Source organism: Heterodontus francisci, chromosome 7 (assembly GCF_036365525.1).
Source record: "Heterodontus francisci isolate sHetFra1 chromosome 7, sHetFra1.hap1, whole genome shotgun sequence".
In the NCBI taxonomy this organism is placed as follows: Eukaryota; Metazoa; Chordata; class Chondrichthyes; order Heterodontiformes; family Heterodontidae; genus Heterodontus; species Heterodontus francisci.
In genome coordinates, this window is record NC_090377.1 from 97481909 (window position 1) to 97504972 (window position 23064).

At 42.0% G+C, this 23064-nt stretch overlaps 1 protein-coding gene across 1 annotated transcript in view; it reads right to left on the reverse strand.

The window, feature by feature from the left end:
* LOC137372396 (protein boule-like) overlaps window positions 1–22642 on the reverse strand; it is a 161864-nt gene extending 139222 nt beyond the window's left edge. Inside the window, exons 1-3 of the mRNA XM_068036284.1 lie at window positions 22625–22642; window positions 13007–13156; window positions 12808–12899 (exon numbers count right to left, since the gene is read on the reverse strand). Of these exons, the coding sequence (XP_067892385.1) occupies window positions 12808–12899; window positions 13007–13156; window positions 22625–22642 (260 nt within the window). The remainder of the gene's footprint in view (window positions 1–12807; window positions 12900–13006; window positions 13157–22624) is intronic.
* Window positions 22643–23064: the final 422 nt, after the last annotated feature.

Here is a 23064-nt window from a genome sequence, read left to right on the forward strand (position 1 = left end):
AAATGTGCAACCATGTTTAGCTGTTCAGCTCTGTGGTCCTTTTTAAACAGGTTATGCTCAACGTCCAGCAAAAAAGGATTAAAGAAGTGTTCCATATGACAAAATTAATGTGTTTCCATTTGGCAGGTGTGGTTTCCGTCACAATAGAAACATGAATGTGTGAACGTGATTGTTGAGTCTGTTTATTTCAAACTAAAATGGTGTACCTAGAATTGGAAAAACATAAAAATGGAATTACATTTTAAACTAAAGATGCTGGCGTGGGTTTTATGAGCGCCCTATGAGCAACTGTAAAAGGCACCGAAGAGTGTGTTTTGTAAAAGATAAGCTTCAGCCTTGAAGATGTCAGGCAGAAAATCAATTTGAACTTTTCAAAACACTTTTTAATTAGACTAGTTTTAAAAAAGTTCTTTTTTTTGCAGTTTAAATTAAAGATATGTCTTACTGTTTTCACAAATGAAGTTAAAGTAAACATACAATCAGGAATTAAAAATTGGTTTAAGGGACAAAAAGGATAAATGATGGAGCAATGAGAAAAATTCTATCCCCCTTTCTACTGTTAAAGGACTGCAAAGTTGCAGTGTTGTCTCTTTAAAAACACTGGTCTGAATGCTTGGAGCTCACAAGCTGAGGGAACTCCACCCTCATTAAACATTTTGGTTTAAAACTGTTGAAGGTTTTATTTAACTGTGAAAGCCAACTTTTTCTTGAGTTTTATTAAAGATTTGGAAAAGCACCTGAAGAAAACAAAACAGGAAAAGTGTAATTTATCATTCCATAAAGTACATGTGATTATGTCCGGCGTTTATTTAATAAGTATTGGTTTGAATTATGTTACAACCAGGTGAGAAAGGCGTCATGGGGTCCCTCTCAGCCTTCACCTGGTCTTACCCAAAGGTGGTTTAATTTTAAACACATCTTATTTTAGCTCCCCCTTGGTGAATCCTTGTTCACTGCTTTCCAATTATAAGGCAAAGAAACCAGCACAAACAGGTTCTCTTAGGTTTAAAAGAAAAGTTTGAAGTTAAACTTGAACTTAAACTCTAATGCAGTTGATGCCTACGGATACACGACGTGCCCACACTAGTATGCATACGAGATACACATGTGCAAATAGAGACAGAAAAGAAAAGAAAAATAAAGTGGAAAGGTCTGAGGCAACATCTGAAGAGTCTTTGCTGCAGTTCTTCAACCTCACTGTAGAGTCCTTGATTGTAGATAGACCTTGCTTTTCTTTGGGGCCCAGTATTCTTCTTAAACCTTGTTCACCTTAAGAGACTTTTCTCTCTTGGGGTTCATGTGCCTTCAGTGGATTCAGAGGCTTGTGAGAAACAGATGGCAGCAGACAGGAGAGATCTTCTCAGTCTAAGAGCAAACAGACACTCAGTTCAAACTGCTTGCACAATTTAGAAAAACCCAGGTTGACAAGCAGGTTAGTCATGTGACTAACTGGTCTGACCAAGTCTTGGATTGGATCACCTTAGCAGACTCTGGAATGCTCCTCTTCCACACAATACCTGATCAGGTTCTATTGTGGGTTGAATGGGTCAGGGAATGGTCCTTTGTCTTTCCTATTACCATCTGTTAATATGCAAATGTCATTTCTAGCCATGGCTGATCAGTTTAACAAGTCCTTTTTTCACTCCAGCAACAGTTTAAAATCAATGTTCATGTCAAAATTAATGTGCCTCATTCTTGGCAGGGGTGATGAAGGAATGGACCAGGGTGTTGCGGAGGGAACGATTCCTTCGGAATACTGACAGGGAGGGGAGGGGAGAGGAAGATGCATTTGGTGGTGGCATCACAGGAGGTGGTGGAAATGGTGGAGTACGATCCTTTGGATGTGGAGGCTGGTGGGGTTGAAAATAAGGACAATGGGAACCCTGTCACAGTTCTGGGAGGAAGGGGAAGGGGTGAGGGCAGAAGTGCAGGAAATGGGTCAGACACAGTCGAGGGCCCGGTCAACCACAGTGCGGGGGAATCCCCGATTGAGGAAAAAGAAAGTCATATCAAAGGCACCGTTGTGGAAGGTTGCACCATCGAACAGATGCAGAGAGGGAGAAACTGGGAGAATGGAATGGAATCCTTACAGGAGGCTGGGCATGAGGTAGTCAAGGCAGCTGTGGAAGTCAGTGGGCTTGTAATAAATATTCATGGACAGCCGATCCCCAGAGTTGGAGACAAAGAAGTTGAGGAAGGGAAGTGTCGGAGATGGGCCCGGTAAAAGTGAGAGAAGGGTGGAAACAGGAAGGAAAGTTGAAGTTTCCCACTTTGGGACAAGAGCAGAGGTGGCATCAATATAAACAATGTTCCAGGAAGAGAGTTGGGGAAGGGGGCCTGAGTAGGACTGAAACAAAGAATGTTTGACATACCCCACATAAAGACGGCATAGCTGGGACCCATGCAGGTACCACAGCAACACCTTTTATTTGGAGGAAGCGAGTGGAGTTGAAGAAGTTGTTCAATGCGAGAACAAGTTCAGCCAGGCGGAGGAGGATGGTGATGGTGGATGGGGACTAGTTGGGCCTTTGTTCAAGGAAGAAGCAGAGAGCTCTCAGACTATCTTGGTGGGGGTAGAGGTATAGAGAGATTGGACACCAAAAGAAGTTTATTACACCCTTCTCTCACTTTCACCGGGCCCATCTCCGACACTTCCCTCCCTCGACTTCTTTGTCTCCAACTCTGGGGGTCGGCTGTCCACGAGTACTTAGTACAAGCCCACTGACTCCCACAGCTGCCTTGACTACACTTCCTCACGCCCAGCCTCCTGTAAGGAATGAAGAGACAACGGTTAGGAACCGGAAACTGGAAACTGTCGAAATGACAGAGGGCATCAGAAGAATCAAGGATGTAGGTGAGAAGAGACTGGAGAAGGGGAGAAAAAAAAATAGAATCAAAATAGGTGGAAATAAGTTCAGTGGGGCAGAAACAGGCTGAAATGAAGGGTCTACCAGAACAGTCCTGTTGTGGATTTTAGGAAGGAGTTAAAGCAGGCTGTGGGGGGTTGCTGAACTAGGAGATTGGAAGCTGTAGAGAGAAGATCTCCAGAGGAGATGATGTCAGTGACAGTACTGGAGACAGTGGCTTGATGTTTGGTGGTGGGGTCACAGTCGGCTGGGGGGGGGGGGGGGGGGGGGGGGGGGGGAGAAAGAAAGACGGGGTAGAAAGAAGTGTCTGAGAGTTGGCGCGCAGTCTCTGCAAGGTAGAGGTCGGTACGCCAGACAACAGCACCACCCTGGACAGCGGGTTTGACAACAATGTCAGGTGTTATACAGGCCCCCACCTGCCGAGGAGGCGGCACACATTATTTTGCCATATGAACATTAAAACTAGAATTGGTGCTGGGAAGAGGAGGGCCCATCACAAGGATGTGCCAGGCCCCTCACTGGAAAGACCCTTTTTTTTGCTTGCTAGCAGAGAGTGTTGGAATCAAGGACCCATTCCTTGCTTCTCCAATACACAGAAAACCTGGCAAGACCAGTTTGGTCACATGACTAACTGGCTGTTTGAATTTGAACTTGCCACAGAGTATTTGAAACTCAGAAAGCTGTTTGCTCCTGGACTGAGAAGATCTCTCTCCTGTCTGCTCCCATCTCTTTCTCACGGAACTGAAGACATGAACAGCAAGAGAGAAAAGTCTCCTACAGTGAACAAGGTTTAAGAATACTGGGCCCCAACGAAAAACAAGACTACTTATAAAACGACTACAGTGAGCTCGAAGCACAGTAAAATCCCCTCTTTAGAGATTGCCTCAAACTTTTTTTAAAAACTTTGTTTTTCTTCTCTTTTCCATCCCTATTTGCATGTGCGGATTGCGTATGCATGCTAGCGTAGCGCGGCGTGTATCTGTAGGTGTTTACCGAATTGGAGTTTAAGTTTAAGCTTTAATAAATTTCACTTTTCTTCTTTAAACCCAAGGAGGTCCATTTATGCTAATTTCTTTGCCTTATAATTGGAAAGTGGTGAACAAGGATTCACCAAGGGGGGGCTCAAACACGGTTTAAAATTAAACCCTGTTACAATAAGACCAGATGAAAACTATATAAAAGATCCCTAGACACCTTTCTCAGCTGGTTGTAACACAGGGCTAGACTTAAGAGAAAGGAGTGCAGCAAATTCAGAGGGAGAAAGGTTAGCGTGAGTGAGGGGAGCAGAGAAATTAAGATGGCCAACAATTTTCAATGAAAAGATCAAAGCAGGTAAGAGGCCAGAGGGAGGGGTCCAGGTGGAGGCTGAAGGGATCCGCTGGTTGCAGGAGGACTCCTGGCCAAGAGGTGAGCCCAGAGGTGAAGGAAGAAAAGCTCATCATGTCGAGCGCGAAATTCATTGAGGTGGGGGCAGTAAGGGTATAAAACTAAGTCCTTTGCTAAGTACAGACTTTTTTAAAAAAATGTATTTGCTTTCATACAGACCTGCTCATTATTCCATCAATAGCATTCTATCTGGACTTAAGCTTTGTCTTTTGCTACAGCTATTTAGCACTTCATTTGCATTCTGTTCTACGACATCTGCGATTTAACCTCTCCCCACCCCCCCACCCCCCACCCACTCTGTCCTATCACAGTCCTTTCCTTCTTGTTCTACTCCACCCCACCCCACCCTCCCCCACCCCCGCATTAGCTCAAAAGACTGTCACATTTCTAACTTTTGCCAATCCTGATGAATGGTCATAGACCTGAAACACTAACTCTGCTTCTCTCTCCACAGATGCTGCCAGACCTGCTGAGTATTTCCGCCACTTTCTGTTCTCATGTAAAACTACAAAGCCTGGGCATCAGTTAGACATTGGAATCAATAAAATAAATTGATAGGAGTTGCTATTTCAAGCAAATATACCTCAAGTTTAAGGGAATAATCAAATTTTCATTTAAAAAAAAAACACTAATGAAAAGCAGATGAGTGGCTCCTGAACACCAGAAGAAGTTTATTTTGGGGAGAAATTAATTGAACATTGACTGTCAGCCCAACAACGCTATTTGAATTTGGGATAATTCTGAAGTGAAAAAATGTCAGGCACAACTTAGTGGGTCACTACTGTGGAAAACTGCATTTGATAGTCTGGCCAGTACCTGAGACATCAGGAGATGCGAGGGAGATGAGCAAAGATAGTCAGAGACTTCCCTTGATCTTTTGATGAGATCACCTGAGAATCTAAGAATGGCTTGTTTTGGCATGACCTAGGGATATTGGCATGAGTGTGCAATGTGATTTTTACATGTGAAGTTACTTGACAATCGCAGAACATGAAATGGTCAATGTGTGCAGTAGAGTGAGACGACATTAAGTTATCAAGGTATTGATAGCCATACTCCACAGAGAAATTGACTTTAAACAATCAGGATAGAATTAAAAATACTGGCAATGGTCGGAGTAAAATTAAAATAAAAGGGATACAAAATTCGGATTAGGACAATTAAGGGCTAGGGTAGACTAATACTTAGTTAAGAACTATTCACAAGAGGGGTCTGGTTAAAGGGAGAGCTGGAGAATCTAAGTCCATGATTTGTTACTGATATGGTAAACTATAGCTTTTCGTACAATATTTTATGATTTTCTTGATCTATATCAAATCTCTTGCCTGAACTGTACGTGCATATATGCCAACAACTTAGAATTAACAGCACTCCTGCAAAAAGGCAAGTATTGAGAAAGGTGACCTACAGGTGGGGAGTGCCAATCTAGGTTAGCAAGAGGCTGATACAAGAAGTGTTACGACTAAGGCAGGAGGTAACAGTTAATTCAGTCCCACTACACCACAGGTCATAACATATCAAATAAAAAAAGTTTCCCACCTACTGAAGGCTAGCCAAATTAAAACACGATTTCTGCACCACCCCCCCCCACCCCCAGAATAAAGCACAACCATTTCTTTCAACATTAACTATTTATTAGAAAAGAAATAATAGGTCTTAACTACTAATGAGATAAAATATATATGAAAACTCCTTAATCCCTTAACCCTCATGCACGCACGCATACATTCAAAAAGAAATGGTTAAACAGTTTTAAAAGGGTGTTTTGCAATACGACCATTTCTTAGGAATAGAAGTAATAAAAAAAAAAATTGTGGTTCACATTCTTGTAGGATGTATTTGGTATGGTGAAGTGTCCCAGACTCAAATAGTCAGATGCCACTAAGTCTCTCCAGGCTAGATGGATGAGCAGTCTGTGATGGGTAGCTGTTCACAGCAATTTAACTGCAGCAGGTGCCACATAGGTCTTCCATCAGGGGGGTAGCAACAGATCTGCTTGGGTTTTGGAAGCAGCAATCTAACAGTAGAAGAATCCTTCAGATTTCAGGATTTTCGTAGAACACGGGAGGCAACAGGAATCTTCCACCTTTCAAATGCAGGATTTCTTTTCAAGAGATGCAAGTCTCCTTTACAGAGAGGTAACACTTTTCTTGGTCTTTTCTCTCTTGCTCCAGGCAGGCCAAGCAAAGATTTCAAATGCCTGCCGTTTGTTCAATTCACAGGCTTTTTAAAGGGTCCAAAAGGTGAAAAAAGAATCTTCCTGAACATGCCTTCTCTCGTCACTCAAGCTGCTCTGAAGGAAGGTCAAACACCTGTGATTTCCTTGAAACTGCTGACGTTCCTGTCCTTTTACAAGTTCAACTTCCCTTCAAAACACCCATAAAGTTCAATCCTTGTTCTGAACTTCCTTTCAAAACACTGCAGGAATTTCAATTATTTTTGCAGGTGTCTTTCACTGAGCAAAATCCTTTTTCTTTTGGAAACACAGAAGTCCAACATTTTAGTACAATAAAACTTTTGACAAAAATAAATACGGATATTTCCTTCTCAAGTATATTCATTAGTTGCCTATTAGGATAAGCACTCAATTAAGTGATGCATGTTAGAAATACTGCTAATGAGTTAAAAGAACAATTCCACCAGTATGCCACTCAGTTTGGCTATAATTAATTGCACATGCTTAATAATTCATAGTAGAGTACAAGTAGCTAAGTAGTATGCTTGATGAATATTGTTAAGAGCATGGCACGACCATAGTGCTGGTTAACAATGTGCTTAGATCCAACTTGATCAAATGTTATTAAATTTGGTCATAACATTCCACTCCTGCCTGGAACATTTAGCAAAGCTTAAAGGAAAATTAACCGATCTGGAACAAACATTACTACAGCCGACCAACACTGATGGGAAAAGCTGAAAATACACAACTATTAGAACTATCAGTGTGTGTTGCATCACACTAGACACTTGAGGGAGGATTGTAGAGGGAAAAAGCCCTTTTTAAAAAAAAAAACAAATTCACTGCAAAAAAAAAAAACTTGGCCAGATTTCCCGTCATGCCCTGCAACAGAACAATCTTTTGTGCAGTCTCTCTCCAGAATAAATCCATTGGACGTACTCAGCTGAGACACAAAAACAAACACGGTTTTCCTGTTGCAGAAAAATCAACAGATAATAAAGGCAAGCAAGATACTGGTGTTTTGAATTTATGAACACTAGGCCTGAGAAAGACAATACAATTTAGTCAAGATGAAACAATGTTACAGCAAAATACGAACACCTTTTATCTGGAAAATTAACAAGAGGCTTCACATAATGGAAAATTACTGGACAAAGTGACCTTTCTGGGTGGATTCAAATCACGGTTTAAACAAAGGGTGCAGAGTATAATTGGGTATGGTGCTTTTAAAAGCAGCTTAATACGACGGTATGACCTGTAAATATCGCGAGAGACTAGCACTGGAGTCCAGAGAAGGAGAAACCCAACTGAGCACCAGCAGCCTGACTGAGCATCTGAAGACCTTACCTACAATCAACAGAAGATGGCCACTTCAGTGATTATGACTAAGTTTATTGGTGACATATTTGGGCATTTTAATGGTAGATATTGATGGCATTTACTTGCTGGGTATAGAACACAGTTTGCTTTTAAAAATTAATTTTCTCTCCTCTTGCTCATTGTCAAAACTATATTTTCTGTAATTATTTTAATTTTCCTGTACCCATTTTAAATCTCTAACCACGGGTACAAATAAATTAATTCCATTAAGCATAACCACCTTTGAGCGAGTCATCAATTTGTTCTCTGTAGTTCATGGGTCAAAATGAACTACAAGTTTGGGTGAGTGTTTTCAATCCTTACAACACTACTCTCCAACGGAAGTGTGAAGATATGAAACCACGAAAGGAGATCTGCCTTCACTGGCTGCACATCCTCCTGAAATCATAAGTCTTTCACGCAGGTGTCTTCAGACAGTCAATTGTGATAATTCTCAGGCGCAGCTAATGCAGTAATTAGTGGCCAGAGGGTGAATTTACCATTCAAGGATGGTGGGCAGGCTCTCGAAGCTGGAAGGCCAATAGGAAGGAGCTGCAGCCTGCCATTGCTGGTAAGTGCGAGAGGGGGCACCTCAATCTTGAGGTGCCCTCTCAATATTTAACAAAACAGAATAAAAGAAACGGCCACAGCTACTGGACCAATGTGGAGGAGAAACCCCTCCACAAGGTGGCATGCTGTCATAGCCCTGGCAAGGTAGGCAGGGAGGGCCTCAAAGCCTGCCTGAAGAGCTTCCCCACCCTGCCTGCCAACCCTCCCCACCCCAAACTTAACCTAATCGGTCACTGGGAGGCTACAACCAGGCACCTGGCCTTGTAACATCATGGGGTGGGGGGGTGGGGGGGCCTAGTTGGCCTCTCATAATTGGCTTTAATTGGCCAGTTACTTACCTTTGGCTAGCTGCTGCTTGCAGGCAAATAGCCCTTCTGGGGAGGTGGGGGTAGAAGAGGAGACAGGATGGTATTGGCAAACCGGCACACTGTTAAATTACTCACCTGCCTGTCTCTGTACTTGCCCCCATATTGGGTTGAAAATTCAGCTTACAGCAGCATATTTAGAGAGGATATGCTGTAATTATTAACTTGTCACATTCAGCTCCTCTTTTATACCATGTGGTATTGGATCAGAGGTTATGCTTTTAACATCTGCATAGATTCATATGCCTCGAGTTACCTTGACCAATCTGGACGTCATTAAAACGGAACAACTGTTCCTGGGGCTCCTCCAAAAATCTCAAACTTTGGTGGGATACATTCTAGACATGATCCGAACATAACTACCAGGATCATGTCCCTACCGATTTTTTTAGCCATTGTTACTTACGCAAACTGCCGTCAATCCCTAATTAATGGTGTTCATATACAGTTATTCATCCTATAATGTGCAAATTGCCACTGAATACTGAAAGTTGACTTCAGCGCTAGTCTGTGTGCACTTTCTGCTCTGGAGATTGGCGATCAGATTTGTAGCATTACACAGTTTCCAGCTTAGGCACAAGCAGATTCAATAAACCTGTCCATTCCATTGCACAAACAAGCCACTGTTTTTTGTCTCATCTTGATCCATTCTAATCAGTTTTTTAAAAATGTATTTAATTCACTTTTAAGGCATGAACTCTCAGTTCAGAAACATTCTGGACAGGGGTCTGCAGGAAGAAAAGGGACAAACATCTGTTGCTCCAGGTCCACGAAGCCTAGAACAGCAATAGCAGCCAGCTGCTTCAGGGGAATTCCTCTTAAGTGGAGCTTCTGGCTGATGTCAGTTCTCCTTGCTGTTAAGAAAAGGGACACATATTGCTGCCTCCAGGACTTGACTGTCGGAGGAGGCATGGCAAGGAATAACATCCACTATATGTAGAGGCCTAGGCTTTAGCCTGTGCCAAGCAGAGACCCAGGAAAACGAGACAGGAGACAAGGTGATGTTATTTCCATTTCATTACCTAGTTATTATAATGCTTTGTAGCTTTCTAGGTGAGTTCCATCCTTCCACCAGATGTACATGTGCAGCACAAAGGGGCTAGGAACCTAGTGTCACAGGTGTCTGCCCCATTTCCTTTGCGTTGTACTTTGCAAATAAGCATACACTTGTCACAGAACGGAAAATTGTGTACCTTCATTGCCCAGCATTCAAAAGTTTAATCTACGTGTCCATGCAATCCTGTTGACTATACATAATACAAACATTCTGCATTGCATCACAAATTAAAGCCTGGTTCGGGTATAAAATTAAAACCTGACCCCGACCCAACAACAGCCAACCCGAACCGAGCCAGAGTCCTTTAATTTTTTTTTAAATGCCCGACCCGATCCGAACCCGACACATGTAGTCGGGTTGCCAGGCTTTACTGCAGAGTGCAAAGTCTGGACTGCACGTTTCCCGCCTTGAGGTCCTGAATGTTCATTTGAAGATTACTTCCAGGAACTATGCAGCGCTGTCCACGTCCAGCCCGACCCGACCCTGAATGCTGGACCCGGAAGAGAGACCCGATCTGTCATTGGGTCTGGTAGCCACACTTTATCACAAATGGCACAGAAATCCTTCATTTAATTTTGTTTGACTAGCGTACGCGAAGATCAATTTCTAGGATTCTTTAACATTACTTTTGATTTTGTCTCCTTACCATTTAGTTTCAATATGCATACCAAATTTGTCTGATTCGCTTTAAGTATCTCTTGCTGCATTTGTAACTGCAGTCAGTGCTATATAATTGGTGTACCTTTTAAGCATGGAGATGGCCTCAATAAATTCCATGTGTTGAGAACATGGAGCACCTTTGTTCTGATCTTTCACCATTTTGTTAACTTATTGGGGCCAATTCTAATGCCAACCCCCACCCTACATAGGTATTAAGCAGAGGAAGTATGCCCAAAGTACAGTCTGCTAGATATGACCCGAACCCACTTGTATTTCTATGCTGAGACCATTAGTACGAGACACGATTCTTCAGGTACAAGCCCACCCCTTCATCGGGCTCTTCTGAAGAACTGGAGGCAGAAATCTACCCACTTCTGTCAGCCTAACAGCAGTACAGACTGCTGTCCAAAAGCTCAAATCAGAAAGCCTGCAGCCTGAAAATTGATAGGGAAGCTGGGGAAAATAATTTCCCTTTTTGGGTTCTCCATGGTCTTGCTTCCTGTCACTTTCAGATCATCCAATTTAATCTGGACTGAGCAAAAGGCCTAACATTCAGGGCATCCTTCACTTGGGTGCTCATCAGTGCCCCTGTAGGAAATAAGGTGGGAGGAACCTAATGGTACCTCCAACCTTATTTGCAGAGCAGCCACACACTTACACATGCTCCACCTGAGTCAAAAGGTCTCTACATCTTTTCCTTAGATTTGATCTCAGAAATTGAGTGTTCCAAGTGCTAACAGAGGAAAATCAGAACCATTAAACTCGAATACTACTTACTTTCCTGGCAAAGATTTCTAAATCCTTATGTTCCAATACTCTGAAGGACCTCCATTAATCTTCATTCTTTCACCTGTCAAACAACTTTCTTAAATCTATTAAAGTATTTAAATAGATTTTTCTCCTCTACAGCTCATTAGCGCTCATTCCTAAACCAAATATTCTTTTATGCTTCTTTCCCACTTGTAAAGCCAAAATGTACCTTGATAATTCTCAAACCAGCTTCTTTCTAGTATGATTTTTAGCAGCATGTTCACTCACTGGTCCCAGAGACTGGTGGGCTTGATGTCTAAACTGGTTTTTGTTCCTAGCATTAAAGTGAAGATAATTCTAAAGGCATTGTTTTTATTGAAAGTATTCACCTATTTTCTACCTGGTTAACTTTTTTTTTGTGAACAAATGGAAAGTTTTGCCGTCTGGAGTCACAGAAGGCAGTGCTACTCTCCCAGATTCCTGTTTTGCCACTAACAGGTATGTATCCAAATGTGCCTAGCTCTGCTCAAAACAGCCGAGCTACAAATTCACATCAACCTGAAAGCCAAGAGCCAAGATACTGCACAACTGGCTTGAGATGCAAAGTGTCTAGACTGTAAATTCCTGGAGTCCCTCCTGACTTGCTCTTAAACCAAGGTGAATTACTTCCCATTGTTTCTAATGTAGCTACTTCAGAACACCCATCTGTGATGTGTGACCTAGGAAGCATTTTTGTCCACCTCATAGTAGGTTATAAAGTGAAATTTGTTTAATAAAAATTCTTTAAAAATACAGCATTTCCAGTATAAATAGTAATTAGAATAGAAATTATTCTCCTATGCATACTTTTACCTTTAAAATAGTCAGTGAAATTGTCAACACTTCAGAACTTCTTCACAAAACAATTTACTGACTTCTATGCAGGTGAAATTTCTGACCCTTTGGTTCTTGGAAACATTTATTTACTCGAGCAAAATCTTTCATAATTTTGAACAGCACTATTAAATTTCCCTTAACCCGCTCCATGTATATTTTGTTATGGTTATGTTGAGATGTGGCAACAAAGTTCAAAATTATAATATTACCCATTTCTACTTTCCATTTAAATCTTCCTTAAAGCCATTCTCTTGGGTCTAAAATTTACTTTTCAGCAATCTTGCTCAAATACTTAGCATCGTTTTTTCTGGACACAGAACCTCAGGAATTTGCCATGTCCTATACAACTGAGATACAGCAGAAGCAAGGTTGATAAGCCATACAAACTCACATGTAAACTGCATGAAACAGAGTGCGCTTGAGCTTCATTTAATCTATAGAGTCTAGGATACCGGATGTTACGCTTATATCTTGAATATTTTAAAAAAGGAGCAAACACTAGAATCCCCTAATAATTTCATCTCAAAACAGAATTGGAAAAGTTCATCAATTGTGCAGACTCCTGAAAACATTTGGTGGTATTGCTGAGTACCTGAATCAAAGTTTTCAATCTCTTGTACATTTGACTTCTCATGTGAACAAACAATGAAGCATCTGCCTACCAGCCCTTCCTGATACCATCTGTGAGGAGATTAGAAAACTGCTTTTTAAAAAAAAAATAGAAAATTTTATACTCACCCTTTAGAAACTCCAGCTCTGTCATTTACTATTTTGACTTCTTTAACTGTTCCATACTGAGCAAAAAACTTTCTTAGATCATTTTCATTTGTCTGTGGGAAAAAAGCTGCCTGAAATACAAAGTCTTGAAACTACAAACTTCTATTTCGTTGTAATTCTTTATTTTTACTAATGTATTAGAAATGTATAAGAAACGGACCTTAAAATCAATTCCTCCTACAAAGATCCGATTGGGGATGACGGTTCCAAATCTTGGGGCACTGGTTGGATTGTTATTATTCAGTGGTACTGGAGAAACTGGGTTTGGTGATGGAGATGAAGAATCCATCTGTGGCAGATTAGAACTTTGCTGTTGTAAAAGAAAAGGATTTTTTTTTTACAAAAAAAATCAACTCACAGAAGGAGATAAGTATACTTAGCCTATTCTTTCCACAATGTGCAATTTGTTGTATGGACTTCAGCCCATTAATTCAATTTCCTAAAGAAAAATCATTAAGTACAAGTAAAACTAAAATCTCACCCCCATTCCTAGAATAGAATTTTGCTAAATAAGAAATCAGTATTACTCACAGTTGTATTCATGATATCTGTATGAGCACAGACATATCCACAAGGTATTTGATCCTCCATATCATTACTTACCTTTCTGACCTTCAATCTCCTGCTAAATAAATAAGCTGCCAGTTTAAATCTGTTACATCAAATGTTTTGGATGCATCTACATTCCACATGTCGAATACTCTGGCAATTTCTTTTCAAAGCATTCTCATTCTCCAGTCCATCTAAACTCATGCTGCAGTTGCCAAAATAACAGCTACATGGACTAGAATGGACACTTCTATTCACGGGTCTCCAATACTGCTGTCTTTACCTAGCTGCTGGGAGATGAAAACCCACATCTAGACTTCATTACACTGTCTGATTTCCCCCTACAATCCATTTAAATTTCACTCTCCCTCTGGATGATTATCTTTGTTACTCACATTTGAATATTATGGATGGCAGAAAGTTGATAGCTGTGGAAGTCGAGAATAGCGACTGCAATCTCCAGCATCAGTTCACTTTGAAGTGATGGGCAAGCAGGAAGTGTAACTCTGCCTACCTCTACAGCAGGGGAGGGGGCAGAAATTTCCCTAGTTGATGCAGAATTAAAAAAAGTCTGCTGTAAACTTGAGACCATCATCAATTTCATTATTCAGGAAAGAAACTCCAGTGCAAAAGACAAACAGGTCTGATTATTGTAACAGGATTTTTTAAAAACATAAATGATTTGATATTGAAACGTAAAGAACCAGGCAATGCTCATGAAATAAGGAGCACAAGTTCTTTTTTGCAGCTTTGCCAAGTAACCAGCTGCTCTGACGCAGACCCAGAAATCCTCCAGAAGTGCAGTAGAAGGAATGCTGGCTTGATGTGCATGGGGAAAAAGCTAGAGATGTATCACTCACTAGAGCCATACCACTAAGTCCAACTTTGTTGACATTGGAATAGTTCAATTCTGCGAATTTAATCAGGAAAGGTAACAGCATCTCTCCACCATTGCTGAATGTAAATAAGTCTTTGATCTATGTTCCCTGTAGTCCTGGTAACCAGGATGTGTGTCTGGTCTTTAGCAGATCGGATGGGAGGTCACCTAACTTCTCTGACCCCATCTTAAACTTTTAAAAAAATCAGTTTTTAAAACAATGTTACAAAGTCCAGCGTTCATTAAATGGGTCAATGGCAGAGGAATCCTAATCTGTAGGAGGAATAAGAAATCTAATTTAATGGAGGTTGACTGTTGCAGCAGAAGGAAAGATCGACAAAAAATCCCGACAATTGGCACTGGCCCTGTGATTTCTTTTTTCCTTACAGGCATACTTGTCAGTCCACTCCTCACCTCGAGAGTTCATGGGATTCTTCTTCTTCTTTGGCCTCCTTGTCTCGGGAGACAATGGGTAAGCGCCTGGAGGTGGTCAGTGGTTTGTGGAGCAGCGCCTGGAGTGGCTATAAAGGCCAATACTAGAGTGACAGACTCTTCCACAGGTGCTGCAGAAAAAATTGGTTGTCGGGGCTGTTACACAGTTGGCTCTCCCCTTGCGCTTCTGTCTTTTTTCCTGCCAACTGCTAAGTCTCTTCGACTCGCCACTCTTTAGCCCCACCTTTATGGCTGCCCACCAGCTCTGGCGATCGCTGGCAACGGACTCCCACGACTTGTGATCAATGTCACAGGACTTCATGTCGCATTTGCAGACGTCTTTAAAGCGGAGACATGGACGGCTGGTAGGTCTGATACCATGGCTAGCTCGCTGTACAATTTGTCCTTGGGGATCCTGCCATCTTCCATGCGGCTCACATGGCCAAGCCATCTCAAGCGCCGCTGACTCAGTAGTGTATAAGCTGGGACGTTGGCCGCCTCGAGGACTTCTGTGTTGAAGATGCCGTCCTGCCACCTGATGCCAAGTATTCTCCGGAGATGGAATGAATTGAGACGTCGCTCTTGGATGACATACGTTGTCCAGGCCTCACTGCCGTAGAGCAAGGTACTGAGGACACAGGCTTGATACACTCTGACTTTTGTGTTCCGTGTCAGTGCGCCATTTTCCCACACTCTCTTGGCCAGTCTGGACGTAGCGGTGGAAGCCTTTGATTTCTGCATCTAGAGACAGGTTACTGGTGATAGTTGAGCCTACGTAGGTGAACTCTTGAACCACTTCCAGAGCGTGACGGCCGATATTGATGGATGGAGCATTTCTGACTTCCTGTCCCATGATGTTCGCTTTCTTGAGGCTGATGGTTAGGCCAAATTCGTTGCAGGCAGCCACAAACCTGTCGATGAGACTCTGCAGACACACTTCAGTGTGAGATGTTAATGCAGCATCGTCAGCAAAGAGAAGTTCCCTGATGAGGACTTTCTATACTTTGGTCTTCGCTCTTAGGCAGGCAAGGTTGAACAACCTGCCACCTGATCTTGTGTGGAGGAAAATTCCTTCTTCTGAAGACTTGAACGCGTGAGAGAGCAGCAGGGAGAAGAGGAAAATCCCAAACAGTGTAGGTGCAAGAACACAGCCCTGTTTCACACCACTCAGGATAGGAAAGGGGTCTGATGAGGCACCGCTATGCTGAATTGTGCCTTTCATATTGTCATGGAATACAAGCATACAAAGTGTATCATGGGGTTCACTTTTGTTTTTCCAGATATCACATGTGCATGGACCTCTTTCACAAGATTCACCTGCATGTTCACCCTTTCAATTCTCACTTCATGTCTGTTTACTTGCCGTTGTAACATTCCCCCTGCATTCTTCTTACATAGCAAGATAGCACCTAATGCCCAAGAGATGCGACCCAACAGTAAGCATCTGGCATGCTACAAGAAAGCAGTGGTGGAATTCCTGGCGAGGCAGAGTGTTGCCTGCAAGGGATGAAGAAATCACAGGGCCAGTGCCAAATGTAGGAAATTCTTGTCAATATCTTTCTCTTCCATCTCCTGCTGCAGCAAAAGTCAACCTCCATTAAGTTAAATTATTGTTCCTCCTACAGTTTAGGACTCCTCTGCCACTGACCTATTGTGATGAATGCTGGACTTAACATTGTCTTAAACTTTTAAAAACCACAGTTTTCAGAATCAGAGGTCAGGTGACCTCATCTACTCTGCATAAAGACAAGACAGAAAAGGTTGCCAGGACAACAGAAAACAGATCAAGATTTTTTTTTTTTGAAAATAAAACATTTGAAGAACAATGGGTTTCACCCTCCCAGACTTTCAGATCATAAACAATGAGTCAGTGATTCTGAGGATACAAATGTGCATGGCAATTAACACCTGTAAACAATCAAAAGCCCAAGTGGCTCTGCTGACACCAGACGTCTGGACTGCACATATTGGAAAAGGCCAACGTGCTATTCACTTTTGATCCAGATAAATTTAAATGATTTTCTCAAGGCAGGCAGGCAGGAAGAAAGAAAACCATTAGTTGCTGCCTCAGAGCAGGTTGTTAAGAAAGAAAGACAACCAAAGGTAGCGGCCACAGGGCTGGGGAGGGGGTTGGGGGAGAAAGAGTACCTGCTCTGAGAAGACTGATATAATGAAAGGCTGTGACAACTTGAACCTATCACAAGTTGAAGTTTGCAGAGAAGAAAAAAACAACAGGATCACCAGGAAACGTCTTCTTCACAAATGTCCAGGACAAAAGTGCTCGGAGAAGTGAGTGAAGAGGACATTTAAAAGAAGAACAGTACAGCACAGGAACAGACCATTCGGCCCTCCAAGCCTGTGCCGATCATGATACCTGTCTAAACTAAAACCTTCTGCACTTCCAGGGTCCGTATCCCTCTATTCCCATCCTACATATGTATTTGTCAAGATGCCTCTTAAACGTCGCTATTGTACCTGCTTCCACCACCTCCCCCGGCAGCAAGTTCCAGGCACTCACCACCCTCTGTGTAAACAACTTGCCTCGCACATCCCCTCTAAACTTTGCTCCTCGCACCTTAAACCTATGTCCCCTAGTAACTGACTCTTCCATCCTGGGAAAAAGCTTTAACTATCCACTCTATCCAGGTCACTCAACTTTGTAAACCTCTATCATGTTGCCCCTCCACCTCCATCGTTCTAGTGAAATCGACCAGAGTTTATCCAAACTCGCCTCATAGCTAATACCCTCCAGACCAGGCAACATCCTGGTAAACCTCTTCTGTACCCTCTCCAAAGCTTCCACATCCTTCTGGTAGTGTGGCGACGAGAAAAGTGCGCAATATTCCAAGTGTGGCCTGACTAAGGTTCTGTACAGCTGCAGCATGACTTGCCAATTTTTATACTCTATGCCCCGACCGATGAAGGCAAGCATGCCGTATGCCTTCTTGACTACCATATCCACCTGTGTTGTCACTTTGTGATCTGTGGACATGTATGCCCAGATCTCTCTGCTTGTCAATACTCCCAAGGGTTCTGCCATTTACTGTATACTTCCCACCTGTATTAGACCTTCCAAAATGCATTACCTCACATTTGTCTGGATTAAACTCCATCTGTCATTCCTCCGCCCAAGTCTCCAACCGATCGATATCCTGTTGTATCCTCTGACCATCCTCATCACTCCACCAACCTTTGTGTCGTCCACAAACTTAATCAGACCAGCTACATTTTCCTTCAAATCATTTATATATACTACAAACAGCAAAGGTCCGCAGGGTTCAGTGCTGGGAACACTCGTCACAGCCTTCCATTCAGAAAAGCACCTTCCACCGCTACCCTCTGTCTCCTATGACAGAGCCAGTTCTGTATCCATCTTGCCAGCTCGCCTCTGATCCCATGTGACTTCACCTTTTGTACCAGTCTGCCATAAGGCACCTTGTCAAAGGCTTTACTGAAGTCCACGTAGACAACATCCACTGCCCTTCCTTCATCAATCATCATCGTCACTTGCTCAAAAAACTTGATCACGTTAGTGAGACACGACCTCCCCTTCTCAAAACCATGCTGCCTCTCGCTAATAAGTCCGTTTGTTTCCAAATGGGAGTAAATCCTGTCCCGAAGAATCCTCTCCAATAATTTCCCTGCCACTGACACAAGGCTCACCGGCCTGTAATTTCCTGGATTATCCTTGCTACCCTTCTTAAACAAAGGAACTGGCTATTCTCCAGTCCTTTGGGATCTCACCTGTAGCCAATGAGGATACAAAGATTTGTCAAGGCCCCAGCAATTTCCTCCCTCAGTATTCTGGGGTAGATCCCATCAGGCCCTGGGGACTTTTCTACCTTGATGTTTTTCAAAACGCCCAACACCTCCTTTTTGATATCCACGTGACCCAGACTATCTACACTCCCTCCACCAAGTCCTTCTCTTTGGTGAATACTGATGCAAAGTGCTCATTTAGTACCTCGCCCATTTCCTCTGGCTCCACACATAGATTATTCCTCTGTCCTTGAGTGAGCCAACCCTTTCCCTAGCTACCCTCTTGCTCTTGATATACGTATAAAAAGCCTTGGGATTCTCCTTAATCCTGATTGCCAATGACTTTTCATGATCCCTTTTAGCCCTCTTGGCTCTTTGCTTAAGTTCCTTCCTACTTTCTTTATATTCCTCAAGGGCTTTGTCTGTTCCCAACCTTCTAGCCCTTACGAATTTACTTTGAGCAAGGTCTGCGAGATCCAATCTATTGCAACTGGGTGGAGTATGGGACTTTTAACCACAAAGATTTTGCCAAAGAGGACTGTGTAATGCAAGTGTGGTGTGAGGTTTTCAAGTATTTTAATAAGAAAATACTTTTCTTTGTAATTTGGGGGTCATCAGCTATTTACAAACGCATCGAGGAACAGCATCTCATTTACCAATTAGGCACGCTAAAGCCTGCTGGACTGAACATGGAGTTCAATAATTTCACAAACCAAGCAGAAACAGGGCACAGTACAAGTGGCGTTGCAGGAGCCCTCACATAACTGTGCTTTCTATCAGGATAGTTGTGCATGAAGAATTGCCAGTCAGCCCCATCAGATGCTTCCTCTTGCGGAAAAGGAGAAAGCAATGCCAGGCAGCCACAACTGAAATCCAGCCCAGTTGCAGGTTCATCCCTGAGCCATCATGAGATCAAGCCCAGAAACTGGCCTTTTCAACACTGGTTAGACCCCATTCACTCTTTTGAGCAATTGACATTACTATTTAGATACATCAGTAATCAGTTAACAACTTTGTTTCTATTAGAGTTTTTTTAAAAAAGATAACATTAACACAAACATTTCTCTTGCCAGATCAAGTGCTTCCATCTTTTGAGTTTGTTGCTTCAGATTTTCTAAACCAACCTGATTTTAAAGAACTTTGGGACCCATCCATATTGCAATTTTGAGTAGGCAACATCTTGTTAGTAACACTTTCTACACCAGCCACCCACCCCCCACTGTTACTTCCAGAATTCTGACTACCTTAACATTTAAAGTACTGGCCACAGAATGGCCAATCAAAATTTACACATGCACATTAACTTTTTTTTGTTCAATATTTTTCTACTACTGTTTAATAATTTCCCAATACCCATCAAATTGTTCAGTTTGTCTCCAATTAAATTAAATCCAGCATATCCTTAACTTCTATGATTGTTTCCTTCACCTCTCTTTTTGCTCGTCTACCCAACCCCCAATTACGAGTGAAGTTCACTTATGGTTGATCTGAACATGCTTAGATCAGCTACAGAATTTGAACACTACAAAAAAAAAGATACATTTGAAAAATAATTTTCCCAACAATCTCAATATAAATCAAAGATCATCAAACTAAACAGTATCTATCCTGTAAACACTACTTTTGATCCAAATCTGTTCTAATAAAGAAATACCATCATTTTGACCGGAATTGTTCTAAAATGCTAAAAGTACACATGAATTCATTTATATTCATTGTTAGGTTTAATTTTCTAAATTAATTTTGCAACCTCCCATTTCATATCATTTTATTTACACAGGAGCATTTTACTCATTTAAAATGCCCTTAAGATTCCATATATGAAACAGATAAGGTAAAGAATAATGGGTGCATGTTGTTTTCAGTCCAACTATACAGGAACAGCCTATTGAGGTCTGGTGTGTTCTATTCAAAGAAAAATTCCCATTGGATACAGACTGACCTAACAGTGGTTTGCAATTCTGTTGCGAGTAAAATCAAATTTCTCAACGCGTCAGTATATACTTAAACTTTCTATTAAGTGAAAACATTGAACAGACGTCTATTGGAGAAATTAGAATTTATATTAATCCTACAACTAAATAAAACAGTAGCAACTTATACACCTGGTATAACTTATACATCAGTGCAGTAAGTAAGTGACGCAAGTTAAAATGTTAGCATTAAAACTCATGACAGATTGCCATCTTGTTCGGCGGAGAGTTTCAATTTTTATCAAAATAAAACCACCCAGTTTATTAAGCAGGCCATTCATGAAATCTGAGAATGCCTTAAAGAACATTTTTTTCATTTCAAGAATCAAACTTAATTTCAGTTTCTGATTTTTAACTTCTAGGACACAGGCCTGGAAAAAATACTACACATTTTTATTTAAACAACTTGTTTCATACAAAATTATTTAATCTTCAATATTTCAAAACATTGAAATGTACACCTTTCACATCTACATACCCTGTTTCTACTGGATTTTTCTACCATTCAACTAATCTTCTATCTTAAATTTGAAAAAAAAACAATTGAACGCTTCCATCTCAAGCAGCTCTTACCTGCACTCCCAAGAACCACGCATAGTTCATTTCCAAAGTTTCAATCAGCGAGCCCATGACTTTCCGTTTTAAAACAAACGGAAACATTCTCTAAAAAGGCCTTCCCACCCACCCCTCTTGTTTTGGAGATAAGGGCTGGGTTAGGTTATAGCTCAATGAACTTTTAAACTATTTGCATTTATTTCAAAAGACAACTCTAAAGAAAAATATCTCAATTGCTTAATGTCGGCAAAACATTTATATGTACATTTAAAAAAAACATGTAACAACTCGATGTGGCGGCGTTATATTCGCTGTCCCAATGGCTGAACCGCATTCAAACAATAATCCCTGGGGCCTCCCCGCGCAGGTGCGCGCCCGGCAGCCGTTACCCTCTGCACGCGGCTCTTCTCTTCGCCCTCCACCGACCCCACCCCACGGCTAACCGCAACGACACAACTATCCAGGCCGCCTCCAGTTTGTCTAGTTTTTTTTAAAATCACGTGAAACAAGAAAAAAGACATTATTTCCAATCACCGAATTTTTACATTTGTGTGTACATAAAAAGCGACACAACGAATCTTATTTGACCCATCCCATCATCAACATTTAAAAAAAATCTTACAATGTTGCTCACCTATTATTTTCCCCCTAAATGTATAATTTATTCAACACCAGTAGTACATATGTATATAGTCCGGCCACGGCGATTTAAAGCAAATGGCAATCCGCCCTCAGTGTCCGCACGGATCGGACCAAACCGGCGAGAACTGGAACCAGTGCGCCCGCGCAACGGCTTTTGGCGGGAAGCTGCGGAAAGACGACGCTCGCAAAGTCCCCAATAAACAAATACACCATCAAAAAATAATCCTCTAAACGCCATGTGGACGGGACTGTCGGAGGAGTTTATTACGGCCGTTAAAATCTAAAGCTTACTGTAAATATCGCTGGCAACGTAAGTTATTAAACTATAAGGTACATTGCTTTCTCCCACCACTATCCCAAGCAAAACCACAACCAAACTATAATTAGGATTTAATGTGGTAAATTACCAAATTCGGGGGTGGGGATGAAGAAAGACAACGACCCAATTCAAAGTCGGTATCGTTCAAACTCTCAACTTCAGTTTTATTAAAATGAGTTCCTATTCTCAAAGTGTAAACCCTGACTGAATTTCGCGCCTTTCCTTCCCGTAAATCAAAAGCTGGAGTAATTGATATCGTTCAGTAACTTAAATTCAAAAAGAAATACACTGAGGACAAAATCCTAGCCGAAAATCTCATTCGCTGCGATCGCTCCCCTCACACTGGCGTCGAGCTAAAGCGACGGCGTGGCCATGTTTTGCCGGCACGCTTTCCGAGCCTCGCCCACCTCCCAGCCCAAGCTGTAATATCGAGGTGTCTTGCTCTCGTCCAGATGTATTAATAGTTTAATCATAAATATCTGCTTGAGGGAGCAAGACAACCAGTGCTGCGCCTGCGATTACAATCCGATTATAATCGGACTATAAGCAGACAATTGGTCCCCAAGTGTTTGGAAGACAGCTTCTCTGCGACCCTTCCTGCCACTCACCACCGCCCAACCAGCTTCCCTCCCCGGGAGCTCCAGCTAAGGAGCCGCTGCCCAGGCCACTCACCGCTCCTTCGGTGTCCATCTGCACGTTTTCAGGCTTTCTGAGGGGAGGGGGAGTGGGGGGGCACCGATTTTACTCAACGTACAAAAAGCCTGTTGGTTCCGTACTTGAGTTTGTGGGCAACTGGCAGCACCTTAAATTACCGGGTCATACCACATCGAGTCAGTGACCGGGGGCGGTCAAACCCCCACTGGCTCCACTCACAAACCAAACCAATCAAATCTAAGGGGGTCTCAGTTCGCGTTAAATATCATTAAATATTCAGTGCCAGCGACGGCTTATTTGTTTCCGAAGTAAATTTTAGCAACAAGAAACTTTGCATTCAACTGAGAATTAAACAAATGGTTTCTAATTTTTATTTTGGAAAGTTTTACTTTCCTTAAGTCACCGCGCAACTGTTGCTGTTGTCAATCATCTTGCAATTAGTTCAGTGTCAGTGTAAG